Source organism: Sebastes umbrosus, chromosome 22 (genome assembly GCF_015220745.1).
Source record: "Sebastes umbrosus isolate fSebUmb1 chromosome 22, fSebUmb1.pri, whole genome shotgun sequence".
NCBI lineage: Eukaryota > Metazoa > Chordata > Actinopteri > Perciformes > Sebastidae > Sebastes > Sebastes umbrosus.
The window spans coordinates 23,568,135-23,584,878 of NC_051290.1; the positions used below are offsets into that span (position 1 = coordinate 23,568,135).

Consider the following 16,744-nt stretch of genomic DNA (forward strand, 5'->3'; position numbering starts at 1 on the left):
ATCTAAGATTGTATTATTTTTGTTATTGTTATGTACTAGGCCCCCTCCATGACGCTCGCTGCCTCCTGCGTTGGCCTCTGCTGCGTCCTAGTAGGTTGTCAGGTTGCGCGCATTGTACTAGAGAAATCCCCCGATGTTTCAAAAACAAAAGGTAACTTCTCAATATCTAGAAAAAATTAAAATATTTAATAAAAATAAGGCAAGTCCTTTTGGAGTCATCTGTCTTAAGTCTAAGTCAAGTCTCATTCTGAATACCAAGTCAAAGTCAAGTCGAGTCTTTTATCAATGTTAGTCAAGCAAGTATCAAGTCCTCAAATTTGCAACTTGAGTCTGACTCGAGTCAAAGTAATGTGACTCGAGTCCCCCACCTCTGCCATAGAAGGGCTGTCAACTCTGGAACATATTACCAACTGAAATCAATCTAATTCCAGATATAAAGTCCTTTACAACAAAAGGGTAAGGAGCTGGATAAAAGCAAAACAGAGCTTTATCCATTTATAGCAAATTGGTACTGTAAATGACCAAGGTGCATTAGGGTACTTGTATTTGTAGGTGGTATTGTGGTTTTATGATAGACATCTGTGTATTTTATTAATTACACTAAAGTACAATGTTAAAGCCCAACGAGTTGAAAAATTAGCAATAGCTATAAATTCTGTGCAGCACATCAGTTTCATACCCTGTATTGGAACTATGTTAAATTCCATCGTCCCTACCAGATACAAATCAAATCAAATCACATGAATATTTTCAAGTTGACTTAAATGCAGCATTATCTAAACAGTGCATGCCATGTGTAAGTGTGCATGTGTGCTGATCGTGTAGGTTTTTCCTGTACATATTCAAGATAAGATAGACATCATAGTAAAATAACTGTTCAAAACAGTATGTGATTGATATATGTGCATAACTGTTTACTATGTATAACTCACCATGTGCATACATGGTGAGTTATGCATATATAGTAAACACAATATGTTAACAAGCATATAAAAGATAGTACCAGTGTGTGTACATAATATATGTCACGTGTGTGTGTGTCCTGAAATAATAACCCCCATCGGTTGGTCATGTTGGTCATGAAGAAAACCTCATTAAATCCCTGCAGTTTAAACTGCTGCTGGCTGAGAGGAGGTTGTGAAAATGCTGCTTCGTCCTCCGGGGTTCGTTGGATTTAAGTACAGGAAACGAGGTGGCGGGTGTTATTTATAAATGTATTTATAAATAATAAGTTGTTCACACTATTTTGATTTAATTTTTCTTAACTTTCTCATTTACATACGATAACAAAATAAAATGACAATAATACGGGTTTCCGTTATAGATCCGTTTTAAACGCTACTGCTCTGATAATCAATGAAAGAACCGGCGGAGCCGTTATAATGAAACCAACGCGTCCATCTTGGCAACGGCATCCCTAGCGACTTCCTCATTGGTCCGCCCGGCTCAAATTCCAGCCATGAGAACGAAGCGCAGCAGATTTGGATCCGCAGCTGAAGCTCTTTAGTTCGAGCTCTCTCATCGTCTGAGAGACAACACAGCAGACCTGCCTACTATCACACGATTTATACACTAGTTACAGCAGTTGCACGAGCTGGATGCGCTGTCTATCGTCGCGAAACGGAATAAAAGGAGCTGGAAACTGTAAAAACACGGTAGGATAAAACTATAAATGTTTACCCAGTGTCGATGCAGACCTTTTCACGTGTGGAAGAAGCCCCCGGTAACACACAGCCACACACCGCCGTGTTCAGCTACAGTACTCATGTTGTTATCTGCAGCTAGTCTAACACCGTCTAGCCTGAAACACTCCCCGCTGTGTTTAGTTTTAAAACTCCCCGCCATCTTTCTGTATGGAGCAGATCAGATTTGTGCGGCTGCAGAGTCGTGTTTGTGGGAGTAGAGGAGCCAGCAGCCAGCAGCATGCCTCTACCGAGGGGGAAGAAAGCCCAGGTCCCCGCTGGAGTCAGATCCTCAAGCTGAACGCACAAGGAGTGAGAAGCAGTTAAAGAGAGTCACTCAGCTCCGGCTCGCTCAGAGGAAGGCCAGCTGAGACTGTAAACTCAGCAGACACTGCAGCAGCTCTTCCTCCAACACTGCATGACTTTTAGAAAGGATTCGAAGTTAACGAGACTTGTCCATGTATTTTCTTTTAGTGCATGTATGTGATGCGTGTGTTTGTGTTGCAGTAGGAAGGCCCGCAGGCGAAGAGGTCCTCCTCCCTCCACATGGAGGCCCCGAGAAGAGTACTGCTTTCATCGACATCACTAATGTGAAGTCTCGTCTGTCAGCTTTGTGGTTTCGGTAGAGAGAAGAGCATCCACCATTCATCATCAAAGATTAATAAACATATTAGATGAAGCAGTTGGATTCAAGGATGGAGACGCAAAAAAGTTCTCCTTTATTCACTTAAACCAACTTGGTGAGAAGGGAAACCACATTTAATTACTAAGTATTTGTGCACATATAGGGATTTATGTAACAAGTATGTGGAGAAAAAAATAGGTGTGTATATATAAATATTATATAAATTGGGGCTGAACGATTTTAAAAATCGAATTGTGTTATTTTGAGTGATATTTCATTGCGATATGATTTGTGATATTAGAGGGAATGATAGTTTTCTACTCATTATTCTCATTTTCAGTGGAAACAATGTTTGAATTGTTTATGGTGTGAATGTTTTCTTAAGTCTGTAGAAGATGATGTGTAGGCCGGGACATCTCTGCACGCACCACAAATATTTAATTTGAAATGTACTTTGACAACATTTCACCTTTACAAAATTAGAACCTCCTGCGATATGAAAAAAAATTGCAGTAACGTCATATGGGTTTTTGATAAAATGGAGTAATTGGGCTGCCAATAAATCAACAATAAAATAGAAAACATCTAATCGGCAAGTCAGTGTTCTGTAAGTTGTAACACAAAACAAATAGTGCAAAGATATAAATACTGGTTGGATATACTGTAGCATGGACTGGATGATTATGTACATGTGAAGATGTTTATATACGTATGTACTGTCAGAAAGGATTTATATTGACCGGTGACAGATGATCTGTACACTTTACAAAAAAATGTGCATTAGAGACTGTAAATTCTAATCTATAGTGGCCTCTCAGAGGGGAGAAACCTGGAAGAGGTTGGTTCCAGGGTGTGAACAAAGGGCCTATGGAAAGGAGGCAATTGAGCCAATCGCAACTAGGGATGTCACGATACCAGAAATCTAGTAGTCGATAACCAATACCAGTGAAATTTCCACGATTCTCGATACCCAATTCGATACCACGGTAAAAAACAACACAACAATAAATCCCCTGTAATTCAACACGTACTCTTTATTAAGAACATTTGAACATTACAAAAAAGAGGCATGTAGTCTTTAAGTAATAAATAAAAATAATTGACCCATTTAGTTCATTTTGGCGTATCAGCGCAAGTTATCAATCGTAGTCAGACAACGGACACTATATACTGACCGTGAACGCATCTGGTCCGTCAGCTCAGAGTAGCAGGAGCAGAGAATTTATTGTTGAAGTGAAAAGCAAACGCCCTATTTGTATATTTCACGTTTAATCTCAACGCTATAAAGGGACCATAACGTTAATGAGGTAATCGCCGCAAGGTGGATGGAGCTGTCACAGTCGGTGTGCACGGAGCAGCGGCGCCAGGTGACCCCGCAGCGGAGCCCCGCAGCAAAAGCTCTACCTAGAGGCCAGACACACTGCCACCCAACAGTAAAGATCAGAGTCAGCGCTCTGCACATGTTGACCGTCATCTTTTCTTGTAAAATGTCCGGTGTAATCGGTAACACCGGTGTTGTCACAAGTTTATTAACCGGTGGGAGCATTTTCCTCACTGTCACATCACTACCAACGACCATTATTGTGACATCCCTAATTGCAATGCACGACCGCAGCTTCGGTTACACTGCCGCATGTGTTATACCCCAATATGCGCGTCGGCCCGTGACCCAGCCTCCTTTCCATAGGCCTTGGGTGTGAAGGGTCCTGCAGTGATGCTTCCTGACTCTGGAGGTGTATCAGTCCCTGGATGGAGGGCAGGCTGGGCACCAATGTTTTTTTCACTGTAGTCTGTTCCTGTCCTGTTTTGGTGGCTGATCCAAACCACACAGTGATGGATGTGCAGAGAACAGACTGGATTATAGCCGTGTCCAAGTGTATCAGCAGCTCCTGGGGCAGGTTGTCTTCTGCGATGTAGAAAATGCGAACTCCTTTCACATCACCCTGGTTTGGGAAATGTTCAGGTGGGTCTCTAACGAGCGGCACAGGGTTGAATGATGGAAACATTTGTCAGCCTGTTGCATATTTTGCTACCATTTTTAGTCATCTTTCTGGTTGTTTTAGTACTTTGGGAGTAAATCAGTGTTTCCGTATTGATTGTGTTCTGGGTTAGTTTTCCTGACAACACAGTGGAGCTGTTCAACAGCTGTCTCTGAAGTGGATGTCTGAGCTTCCTGGCATCGCATTACCTTTGAGGCTCCAATGATTGCATCACTGTGTAAAGTCATCATGCGTTAGGTGGGAACACTTTTGCATTTGTTTCATACTGAAAGTCACAGCGATGCACAAAAAAATGGACTTGTGACTGTCAAGGAGATAGCGGGAACATGTGTGCTCTCTGGTTCATGGGTAGAAAGGCTCCTTTTATCAACATTTGTGAGATGTTAACATCTGTAATACTGCACATGTGATGTCGATAATTGTACACACATGGTGTCCTTAAGCAGAGTCTTGACTTGTGGAAAACTGTTTTTTAAAAGTGATTTCACCACCAAATATTTGTCATATTTCACGTGTGGTTTTTAGCCCAGTACACACTCACACAGTAGCAGGATTGTGTGTCACCTGTATCACTCCCTTTTTATGTGAGGGGAACAAGCAACCGGAAGAAGCTGACCTTAAAGGTTTTTGAAATTTAGACCGAGCTGACCTGGAGAGGACTTTAAATCAAACCGCAGCTTCAGATTCATCAGCATGCTGCACACGTCCTCTGTAGCATCTAAATTCTGACAAATATGTCATCATCCTCATAAAGCTTTCAGGTTTGATTTATTAAGGATGTCAGAAGAGAGAACGATGGGCTGTGAACCACTATCTGCTGTCTGAATGCTGAATGAGTTCTGGATGATCTCCCACGGTGCGTTATCTAATCTTAGCTGAGTTGTAGGACATTTTAAACAGTCAAATTATAGTGTGAGGCATATCTACAGTTTCCTCATATGACATGGGCCTCTTACTTTGACATTACCTGTTTTAGTTGTGTTTGCAAAGCGTCTTGCTCTGCTCTCTACTCGGCAGGGACACAGCCTCTCAGCTGAGTGCTCACACACACATCCATAGAGCATCATGCACGCATGGTTTTGAGGTGGTCGTAAAATGTACGCGCATGACGAATCCCAACTTGTTAATCAAAACTAATTTATTAGAATCCCCGGCTGGACTTAAACGAGCAGTCGGCTGTTTGGACGGCACTGATGGAAGCTCTGATGTGTGCGTTGTGCTACACGACATTTCAAATAGGTTGATCTTTGTGGCCTTAGGTCACGTAACTTTTCACCCTCCACCAATCAAGGTGATGATTTAAAATGACTCTAAGACCGTGACTAACTCCACCCTGAGGCGGATAAACCTACAAATGCTGTTTACATATAGAAATTACACACTATAAATTAGGGCTGGGACGATTCACCTTTCTCCCAATTGGATATTATCACGATACTTAAGTGACGATTCGATATTACGATTTATTTTGTTAACTTTTTTTAACACTAGACCATGAAGGGAAAAAGTTGAATCATACACTTCTAGGGACTTTTACTTTGGAAAATCTCTAAATGAATCCAGTACATTTTTGATTTCCAGCATGTATATAGGTCAGAGATGTCCTGAAGTCAAATATATCAGGATCAATGTCAGGAATTATTTATTATCCAGCAACCCAAAAATCAAAGAATAAAGACGTTTCCCTCACAGATTAGTGGTATTCATTTTTAATTTATAAGGGACATTTAATGTTTATACCTCTGGTGAATATAATCCATCAATCTTATTTCCATAGATGTATTTTGTATATACAGTTCCCTTTGTTAACACCTTATTTTGAAAAGCGGACGTAGTCCCACGTGTCTACTTCCTCTAACTTCTCCAAGGTGGGTCTCTAGCTCTCCGGTCAGCTCCGTTCTCTTTATCCATCCATGGTCAGCTCCATCGGGGCCGTTTCAATGCAGAGAACATAAATGTCAGTATCTGGGTGCTCTACAGTCGTAGCGTCAGCCTATTTGACCACGGAGATGAGAGTGACGGCCCGGCTCGACCGCAACGTTACCGCGATACAATAACGTTTCCTGTCCGTGACAGAGTTGGCATGCAGCTTTAGCCATGATGTCTAGCTCTGCTTTTTCTGTCAATGTGTGAAAGCCAAAGTGTTTCCATCCTTTACTGGATGTGTAGTGTTTACCACGTTTAACATGTGAGGGTGCAGATCGTATCCACGCTGACCCTCCAACACTTTCTACTGTCTTGTTTCGTCTCGCTGAGGTTTGTTTTGGTTGACGGATACGGAACGGATATGACGTCACGTTACTGAGACTACAACAATAAAAGCGGTAACTTCCTTCTACCTCCACATAGACTCAGATGAAGCAAATATATTGACTCTGGCATTAAAATATCAATTTAGAAATCGAAGAAAAAACAATCTGGATACATAGGTGCTAGTATAATTCGGCCTTAGTGGACATGGCATTTCTTAACTGTAGTTTCTGAGAGTGTGTCCCTGCTGGCCACCGTACACTCTGACAAAGCCAAACCATGACTCTACTGTATCCGTCAGGTTGTTAAATGTTTCCAAATGAGTTGCCTCTTGGATTTTATTACACCTCAACAGAATGTGTACACAAAATAGTGAAATGAAATTGTCTCACAGCAGCAGTTTTGAGTCACGTGTTGATACTAACATCCTGATATTCCAGCTCTTGGACATAAGTCAGTTTTTGTTCTTTGTGACTGTTTTTGACACTTTTGGCACTGATCCCAGTTCTCATTATTCATGAATGTTAGACATCGCCATCGTATCCCACTCACTGTAAACTATTAAGCGTGTATTATTGGGGGGAAATAGAAAATGAGTGATTTAAAGATGTGACTTTGACTGTGTTCACAGGCTCATAAGGTTCAGATCATCCTTCCAGGGAGGAAGAAGGAAGCGGCGAAGAAGCAGGGAAAGAAAACAGGGCGCCACCTCGGTGTCCGGCCAAGAATCATGCCAACCTGAAAAAGTAATCATACAAACAAGCTTTTCTTCTAACTGTTTACTCTGCTCGCTCTTTCTCCCGTAGTGTTCTCCTTAGCGCTGGATATCTTTTCATTTGCAGCCTCTCTCCCTCTGCAGGTCTTCGTCTATGAGCTCAGAGGGGACGCCCGCCGAGAAAGACAAGACCGACGCAGAGGAGGAAGAGGTGCAGAATGCAGCAGCTCCAGTAGAAGAGCTGGTGGCTGCTGCAGCGCCTCCTGCTGCCCGTGAAGTGCCAGCACACCTTCAGAAACAACAAGTAAGGGAACTTCAGAGAAGCTTTCTGAGCTGGAATTGTTTGTCGTTTCCCTCCTCTTTACTCCTATTCTCTCCATCTCCATCCTCATAGATCCCAGAGGAGTTTGACATCGACTCTGAGAACTCTGAGGACTGTTATTTTGTGTCCGGAGTACGCGAAGGACATCTTTGACTACCTCAAACAGAGAGAGGTGAGCCAAACCAACACACTGTTACCAAATTCTGAACCACGCTCCCAGGATTTGTTTCTTCCCCCCATGTGGTTCCTGAAAAGGCTTTTTTAGGGACACAGCCTCATCTTTCTGTTTTCATCTTATTGTCTGCAGGAGAAGTTTGTCCTGTGTAACTACATGCCCAAGCAGCCCAGCCTCAACCCAGAGATGAGGGCCATCCTGATCGACTGGCTGGTGGAAGTACAGGTGAGTGGTCCTTGTAGCCTGTTGTGAACTTGTGTTAAGAAGAGATATACTGTATTTCAAGGTTGTAAAGTGGGTGAGGTAATTCATTTGTAAAGTAAAATCATTGCTGATTAAAACTCCAGGGGGGGTTCAAATAAACTTTATATTTGAAGCCCATAATTAGTAAAATCAAGAGGACACTTCTGATGATTGAGTTGCTGCTCAGTTGGATGTTTCTTTCCTCTGTGTTTGTGCAGCATGTTGACTGGATTCTGTCTTCTGGCGTTTGTTTAGGAGAACTTTGAGCTGTATCATGAGACCCTGTACCTGGCCGTGAAGATGGCAGACCACTACCTGTCCAAGACTCCAGTCCACAGGGAGCTGCTGCAGCTCGTCGGCTCCACCACCATGCTCATAGCCTCCAAATTTGAGGTAAAGACGCACGGTGTACAATTCAGATAAAATTAGGGACGCCAATACCACTTTTTTGGAGACCAAAGCTACGGTCTCCCCCGCGTCCTCGGACCGCCAACAACACTGTTTAACAGACGGGCTTCACTAGATACAACCAAGAGGTTTTGCTGCTTCACTGTAGGTTGTGTTGGAGTCTGAGTCTGAACAGCGTAGACACACTGGAGCGCGCATGAGACACCGACCCGCAATGATTTATACGTGGAAGAAGTTACAAACAGTCCCTTTTAAGTTTACGCTATATTTACAATATTTTCACCGCTTTGCATTGCTGTCAGACAGCTGGAGTCTAAGACAGCTGGAGTCTAAGACAGCTGGAGTCTAAGACAGCTGGAGTCTAAGTTTCTGACGGAGAACTGAAGCCGTTTTCTATGCTCTCGCCAAAGCAACCAGACGCCATTGAGAAAAAACAGTAATTTGACCTCACAGAACAAAGGCGTTGCTGCTCTACCACTGCCTCGATCGGTTAGTTTGACTTTGGTTAGTTCAGATTCACCCAATATTTCACACAATAACACAAACAAACTAACTGATCAAGGCAGTGGTAGAGTCTGGTGGCTTTGGTGAGAGCATAGATGGATACAACGACTTCAGTTCCCCGTCAGAAAGGGCTGTCTGACGGCAAGCTAAAGTGGTGAAAATATTCTAAATATAGTGTACACTTAAACTGATATTGATTCTTTTAGGTGTCTAAATCTGTTCTGCTGCTGCCCCCCCGTCCACAGCAGTACATTACTTTACTCCTGTGCTGGTACTCCTGTCTGTTTCTCTATCCGGGGGCGTGCTGACTGTCATCTACTGTAGGTAATACACTGACTATGGAGAAGTACCTCATAAAACCCCACTGAGAAACACCTGAACTATCCCTTTAAATCTTAATTAAAAGCTTGAGACTCAGTTTTTCATTGGAAGATTAATCGTAAAAATCAATCCTGTTTTCTTGAAGGTTTTTGAGTATGATTTAATTGGCTCTGGCTTTGGTTAAAATTCACTCTACATGGCCAGTGGGTTTTATTTTAAAAAACACAGGTAAAAAAAATGAAGGTTAGGAGGCTCACAAGCTCCCCTCACAAACATGACTGAGAAATGGAGCATGACCGTGCTTACTGAATTAACCATGGGAGGGAGGATTACACTTTAACACAGAGTATTGTTTTTCCTGACGTTTGTTTCCTGTTTTATTTTGACGATCCTGCAGGAGCGCAGTCCGCCTTGTGTCGACGACTTTCTTTATATATGCGACGATGCGTACAAGAGGGAGGAGATCATCTCCATGGAGGCCAGCATCCTGCAGGCGCTGTCCTTCGACATCAGCATCCCCATCCCCTACCCGCTTCCTCAGACGCTATGCCAAGGTCTGTGTGTCCGTGTGTGTCTGTATGAGAGTGGACTGTTTACTTGACACCACTGGGTGTTTCTTTATCTCTTCCATCACCTTACAAAGCCACAGAGAGCCTTCTTGCTCTTCACAGTCTCTTGAGGTCTGTCTGCCTTTGCTCTTCTGATTGTCGTGTTGTGCTGTCTCTGCAGTGTGTGAGCGCGGGCATGGACACGCTGACTCTGGCCCGGTTCTACTGTGAGATGAGCCTCATGGAGATGGAGCTGGTAGCCGAGAGAGGCTCGCGGCTCGCCTCAGCCTGCCTGCTGCTGGCGCTGGTCACCAAAGACCTGGGAGGATGGGTAGGTTCTCCTTCATCACGTCTTCACACTGCAGCGCTGTTCTCATCGTGGCCTTTTAGCACTCTGTTAAGACCTTTGTTACCATGTCAGAACTCTGATTTGGTATTGTTCATTTTTGGTGTCAACATTAGTATTTCTGTTATTATAGTTTTCTCATATGAACTCGGGACAACGTCTGGAGAATCAGGAGTTTCCTTCTCACACATGTAGCACACAACAGGAGATTTTGTCAGATGTGTTCTCACCCACTGGAAATGCTCTGGGTGGTGTAGGCGAGGGGTGGAGTCTGGGTAGAGCGTGCAGGAGGCAGGAGGACGTGATGCCGTTTACACCACATTCATGTAGCCAGTTCGTAATTTGGTCATAAAAAAAACAAGTCTCTTGTTCCTTGAATTTGTCTGATGATTTCCGTCGGCCATTTCCGAGGAGACGTCCCTTAAATCTCGTCTCTCCAGGTGGACATTTTCATGTAAATGACCCTTCTTCACCCTCAGATGTCTGTTTTCTTTCTTTTTTTTTATCATGATTTTTATTGTTTCCTGAAGAAAAATGACTCCAACTACCTGAACCACATCACAGAATTCACGCCAGGCAGCGGCGAAGTGCGGCTTACAGCAATAATTCCATATTTCTGCAGCTGGGAGGCGTGTTCATGTGTTTTAAGCAGGAAGAAATTCTTTGTAACAATTAGGGATGTTAATAATTAATCGTTAACAGACATTAAGCATTTTAATCGATTAACGCTATTGGTTAAAAGAAATGTTAATAATTAATTAAAAAGAGGAGCGGCTCATCTCTTTAAGGCGAAAAGCTGGTCCACCTTAACAGCCCACCTTAAGAGACGGAGCCGGAGTTGCAGGATACAGGAAGTTGGCTCCGGTCTCCGGCTAGCTTGGTTGGAGCGGAGGAGTTGTAGTTTAGTAGCATTTATTCACCGACAAATAAACTGTCCACACACTGCTACACCTACGATCACAGCTAGAACGCCACCAACAACCTCACACTCACCGCCAACACACACACACGGTCTGTTGGAAAACTCACTAAAGTTACACAGACTAGGTAATGCTAGAGCTGCTAATGTAGCACAAATACACACACTGTTTGTTGGTCACTCGCTAAAGTTTCAGCCGGGCAGACACACAGCTGACAACCTGCTAAACTAAACTAAATGTGTGGTGGAGACTTTTACTGGGAAAGTGGCTGCATGTCCGCGACACTACACGCAGCATCGTAGCTGCTAAGTTAACGCTCCCGGACGGTGAACTGAGGACTCCCCTCAACCAATATCTGTTGTGCTCCTGCAGCTGGAACACCGCTGGATGAGGGGCACAAATTTTGTCGGTTAACGGTTAATAATCGGTTAATGAGGGTCGGTTATCGGTTAAGAAAATTTTTCAAAATTAGCATCCCTAGTTCCGATAAGTCAACATGTCAAAGGGTCTGATTGGCTACGGGTACTCCCTGGCCGCACTTCGCCGCTAAAAGTCAAACCTTTCCCAACGTTTTTTTTGGCCGCACATCGCCACAGAGTCAAGCGGCCGCAGCTCGCTGAGCTCGGTAGCGGCCGCTGCAGCTTTTCATTGACATTTCATGGCAGCTCGCCGCAGGCCGCACTTCGCCGCTGCTCTGGTGTGAATTCAGCATTACATGAGGCTTGCACGGTGTTCGGGCACACACGGATTACATAATATACACACCGTCGTTTTGCTTTTATTTATAGAAATAAAACCCATTTAGTTAATTTTTGCACATCAACGCCGTGTTATCAATAGATAGTCGGAGGACGGACACTACAAACTGAAAGCAGCATCTTTTCTTGTAAAATGTGTAATCGGTAACACCGGTGATGTCAAGTTTATTAACTGGTGGGAAAATGTCCTCACCGTCACATCCCTAATGTACATATAATAACGGATAGTAAATGTAAACTGGAAAGAAATATTCAAAAACAAGGTAGGAGAAAAAATGCTAATGATAATAAAATAATAATAATAATAATTATAGAAAAATATTAAATAAAAATAGAAATTATAATTAATGATAACAATAATAATATAAATATAAATTTAATGAATTGATCAAATAAATTCACACACTAGACTCTCAACACATCTACTTCTATCCCTGTGGTCCCACCCCCATGTTTATTCACCCACACAGGATACGGAGTACACACCGTGTGTTTGTCACGTTACAAAAGAGTAAATAAAACCGAATATAAAAGATGTCTTTACTTTTGTTTTTGCATAATAGAAACGTCATCAACGCGCCACTCCCCTCACTGTGAATCCTCTGGATAATAATGAGCAGCTCTTATATACACACATGAAGTCTGAATGATTCAGACGTATGAGCTCCTCTGGGTAAGGTCTAGATAAGTTCAGTGTTAGGAAATATGAGAAAATCTCAGGGACAACTCGCCTTATTGTCGTTGATTTCAAAGCAGAGGAGGGATTTTCATGTCTTTAAGCCTTTTGTTTGGTAGAACACAAGCTGGGCACTAAAGGGACGGGATGACTTGGCTCCTCTAAGTAAAAGGCTGTTTGTAGGGATGCTCATTTTGAAAAATGTTCTTACCCGACCCTTGTTAACCGACAAGATTTGTGCCTCGCATGCAGCGGTGCACCAGCTGCAGGAGCACAACAGATATTCGTTGAGGGGAGTCTCCAGTTCACCGTCCGGGAGCGTTAACTTAGCAGCTACGATGCTGCGTGTAGTGTCACGGACATGCAGCCGACTTTCCCAGTAAAAGTCTCCACCGCACATTTAGTTTAGTTTAGCAGGTTGTCAGCTGTGTGTCTGCCCGGCTGAACTTTAGCGAGTGACCAACAAACAGTGTGTGTGTTTGTGCTACATTAGCAGCTCTAGCATTGGCGGAGGCTTCGTGCTCGCCGCCGCCACACGTAGTCTGAGTAACTTTAGCGAGTTTCCAACAGACCGTGTGTGTGTGTGTTGGTGGTGAGTGTGAGGTTGTTGGTGGCGTTCTAGCTGTGAACGTAGGTGTAGCAGTGTGTCTACAGTTTATTTGTCGGGGAATAAATGCTACGAAACTTAAACTCCTCCGCTCCGCTCAGAGACCGGAGCCGACTTCCTGTATCCTGCAACTCCGGCTCTGCCTCTTAAGGTGGGCTGTTAAGGTGGACCAGCTTTCCTCCTGAAAGAGACGAGCCACTCCTCTAAGCCGCTCAGCTTTTGAGTTAATTATTAACATTTCTTTTAACCAATAGCGTTAATTCGGTTAAAATGCTTAATGGCGGTTAACGGTTAAACGGTTCATTATTGACATGGCCTAGTTCCTGGACCGACTCCAGAATCGGCTCAAATTTAGAAATGATAATGTTTATGTAACGTTATGAAACCTTCAGAGAACGAGCGATGAATGTGTGTTATTATATTTGTGTATCTTTAAGGATTCAACATCTTTGTGTTTGTTGTGCTGCAGAGTCCCGTCCTGCAGTTCCACTCCGGCTACCAGACATCTGATTTGGTGCCCGTCGTCAGAAAGCTCCACGAGATGCTTCTAGCTCCTGCTGACGACAAACTGAGAGCCATCAGGAACAAATACTCCCACAAGTAAGTTTAAAGATACATAAAACGAGTTAATTTCTGAAACGCACAAGCTGCTTAATATCATAATATCATTTCTTTAATATATTTCAGGGTGTTTTTCGAGGTTGCGTCTCTGCCATTGGTCGACGCTGACACTTTGGACAAAGCTTTATCTCAGTGAAAATAATATCTTTCCTACCTTGAGTGAAAAATTTTCCAAATTTTCCCTCCAACCTGTATATAATTTGTTAATATGTTTAATATTTATACATGTAGTCCAGCTTGTCTTTTATATAATATTGGAAATAAATCTTTTAATTCCACTTTGAGAAGGAAAAGAGTTCTTATGTGGGCATTTGTTCTGCCAGCAGTGTATCGTTGAAGTTATTAATAACGCCTTTTTAGTGTTACATTTGAGTTTTTTGGCATTCATTTTATAACATTTTATAAGAGGATATAAAAATCGTAATTCATTATTAATTTGTAAGCCCCGTCTGTCTCTCTGTGTGTATAATTTAAAAAGTAAGTTTTAAGATGATGGCGAGAATTTTCCTGCTGGATTATGCAGCGGCCCGGCCCACATGTTTTTATAGGTTTTCATCCAGTGTTGAAGTTAGCAGGTGTGCTTATATGTTGTACAGAGTTTATCATGTTAATATCACTATGCTAATTATTTGTATAAAAAGACGACCGGATGATGTTGTGCTATTTTAAATGGCTGTCATGCGTACTCTTAAAATAAAGTTGTGCTTTTTTTCATGTGTTTGATAAAATTGCTGTTCATTGTTTGGGTTATAGGATATTTATTATTATTATTATTATTATTATTATTATTATTTTTTTGATTTACAAAATGTTTATTCATCTTGTATCTATATACAAATGCCAAAATAATAAATGACTGACTCAATAAATAAATCAATATGCCATTAAACGAACCAAAATATTAAAATCACATGTAGTCAATTACATTATAAAATGTGAGAAAGTAGTATTTGTTTTAATTTGCTTCTTTATTTACTTCCCCATGTATCTACTCTTCTAATTAATTTCCCATTTATTTGTTTTATTAGCTTTATTAATTTATGCCTACCTTTAGTTTTTTTTAATATTATTTTTGGTTCATTTAGTGGCATTTATTTATCAAATCATTAATTAATTTTATTTTAATAGGGTTTTGGCAGGTTTATGGTTCCATAGACTTGAAGTTTTTTTTTATTATTTATTTTTTTATTTACCAAATGTTTATTCATTTTAACACATTTGGAATATATACAACTGCTTTATCAGGTAATGGAAAATAATAGAAAATAAATAAAAAATAAAAGAAATAAAAATACCGTAAAAGAACAGATGTTAGTTTTGGCCACATTCACAGTAAAATAAGTAACTACAGGAGTCCCTCGTCTGTCTTTACAGAGTTTTGCTATATTTTTTTCCATTGTTTACACTTTAGGTTATAGGAATATTTAATCATGTATCCATGTCTTGATGTTGCATTTGGTAAAAGCGTCTTTTTAAACCTTTGTGCAGGATATGTAGTTCTGTTGTTAGACCACTAGAGGTCAGTAACGCCCCACGTTCCTCCAGGATTCAGAGATGTCTCTGCAGGCTGCCTGCTGCTGCTTCTCTGAGCCCAAAGATTTATGAAATATATAAACTGGGAAAAAAAAGATCAGAAACTTGTGTTTGGTGGATTATTTCTCTGTTGTTACAGTACTAATGGTCATTGTATTTTACATGGTTGGAAAGCCTGTTTATTTACCTTCACAATGAGGTCCAACTTGTAAGGATCATGCATTTGTGGGATGAGCAGCACAGCTGATTATGTGGGGAGCGCCCAAGAAAAATGTTCCAAAATGCTCCGTCAATGGTAAACAGTGTATTTTCCTGTTGGTATTGACTCTTGTTTTGAGTTGTTTGGTGGATTGGGTGATTGCACTCTCTATCAGTAACAAGGAACAAACAAGACATATTGGCTATTTTACACTTTATTCATTTAATACACCGCCAGGAGCCTCAGTAGCGGTGGAAGATCCATACGCAGCCACAACAGCCTGGTACCTCCTCCTCATGCTGGTCACCAACCTGGTCACACGTTGCTGTGGGATGGCGTTCCATTCCTCAACCAGGATTGTTGCAGGTCAGCCAGCGAGGTTGTGTTGGTCACTCTAACACGTACTGCACGCCCAAGCTGATCCCACAAGGTGTTGAATTGGGTTGAGGTCTGGACTCTCGGCAGGCCGTTCCATTCTCTCTACTCCCACATTGTTGAGGTAGTCTGTGATGACCCTGGCTCTGTGGGGGCGAGCGTTGTCATCTTGGAGGATGAAGTTAGGTCCCAGATTGTGGAGATATGGGATCAACACTGGCTGCAGAATCTCATCCCGATATCTCACTGCATTGAGATGGCCTTCAATGATGACAAGCCTTGTTTTGCCAGTGAGGGAGATGCCCCCCCCCCACACCATGACACTGCCCCCACCAAAAGCTGTTACTCCATCGGTGCAACAATCAGCATAGTGTTCTCCACGTCGTCTCCATACTTTCACCATACCATCCGACTTTAGCAGACAGAACCTGGACTCATCACTGAACATGACATTCCCCCACATGTTCAGGTTCCATTGTCTGTGTTGTCGACACCAGCGCAAACGGGCCTGACGGTGAAGGGCAGTCATTGCAGGCTTCCTGGTAGCCTCATGAGAATACGCTGTTTACCATTGGTAGAGCATTTTGGCAAATTTTTCTTGGGCGCTCCCCACATAATCAGCTGTGCTGCTCATCCCACAAATGCATGATCCTTACAAGTTGGACATCATTGTGAAGGTAAATAAACAGGCTTTCGAACGATGTAAAATACAATGACCATTAACATTGTAACAACAGAGAAATAATCCACCAAACACAAGTTTCCTAACTTTTTTTCCCCAGTATGTACTTCCTGTATATATATAAAGTATATATACAGACGTAGGCAAAATTGTTGGTACCCTTCCGTTAAAGAAAGAAAAACCAATAATGGTCACTGAAATAACTTGAAACTGACAAAAGTAATAATAAATAAA

General features: G+C 42.1%; 1 protein-coding gene across 1 annotated transcript; it reads left to right on the forward strand.

Annotated features, from left to right (window-relative positions):
- Positions 1-1,853: 1,853 nt before the first annotated feature.
- On the forward strand, positions 1,854-14,444 carry ccnb3 (cyclin B3). Its single transcript, XM_037759607.1, is given in 15 exon segments — positions 1,854-1,994; positions 2,193-2,217; positions 2,220-2,272; positions 7,189-7,254; positions 7,257-7,303; positions 7,417-7,576; positions 7,667-7,708; positions 7,710-7,766; positions 7,902-7,994; positions 8,268-8,405; positions 9,643-9,774; positions 9,776-9,799; positions 9,975-10,124; positions 13,570-13,700; positions 13,788-14,444. Coding segments are annotated over 15 exon segments (1,329 nt in total). The 3' UTR covers positions 13,858-14,444.
- Positions 14,445-16,744: the final 2,300 nt, after the last annotated feature.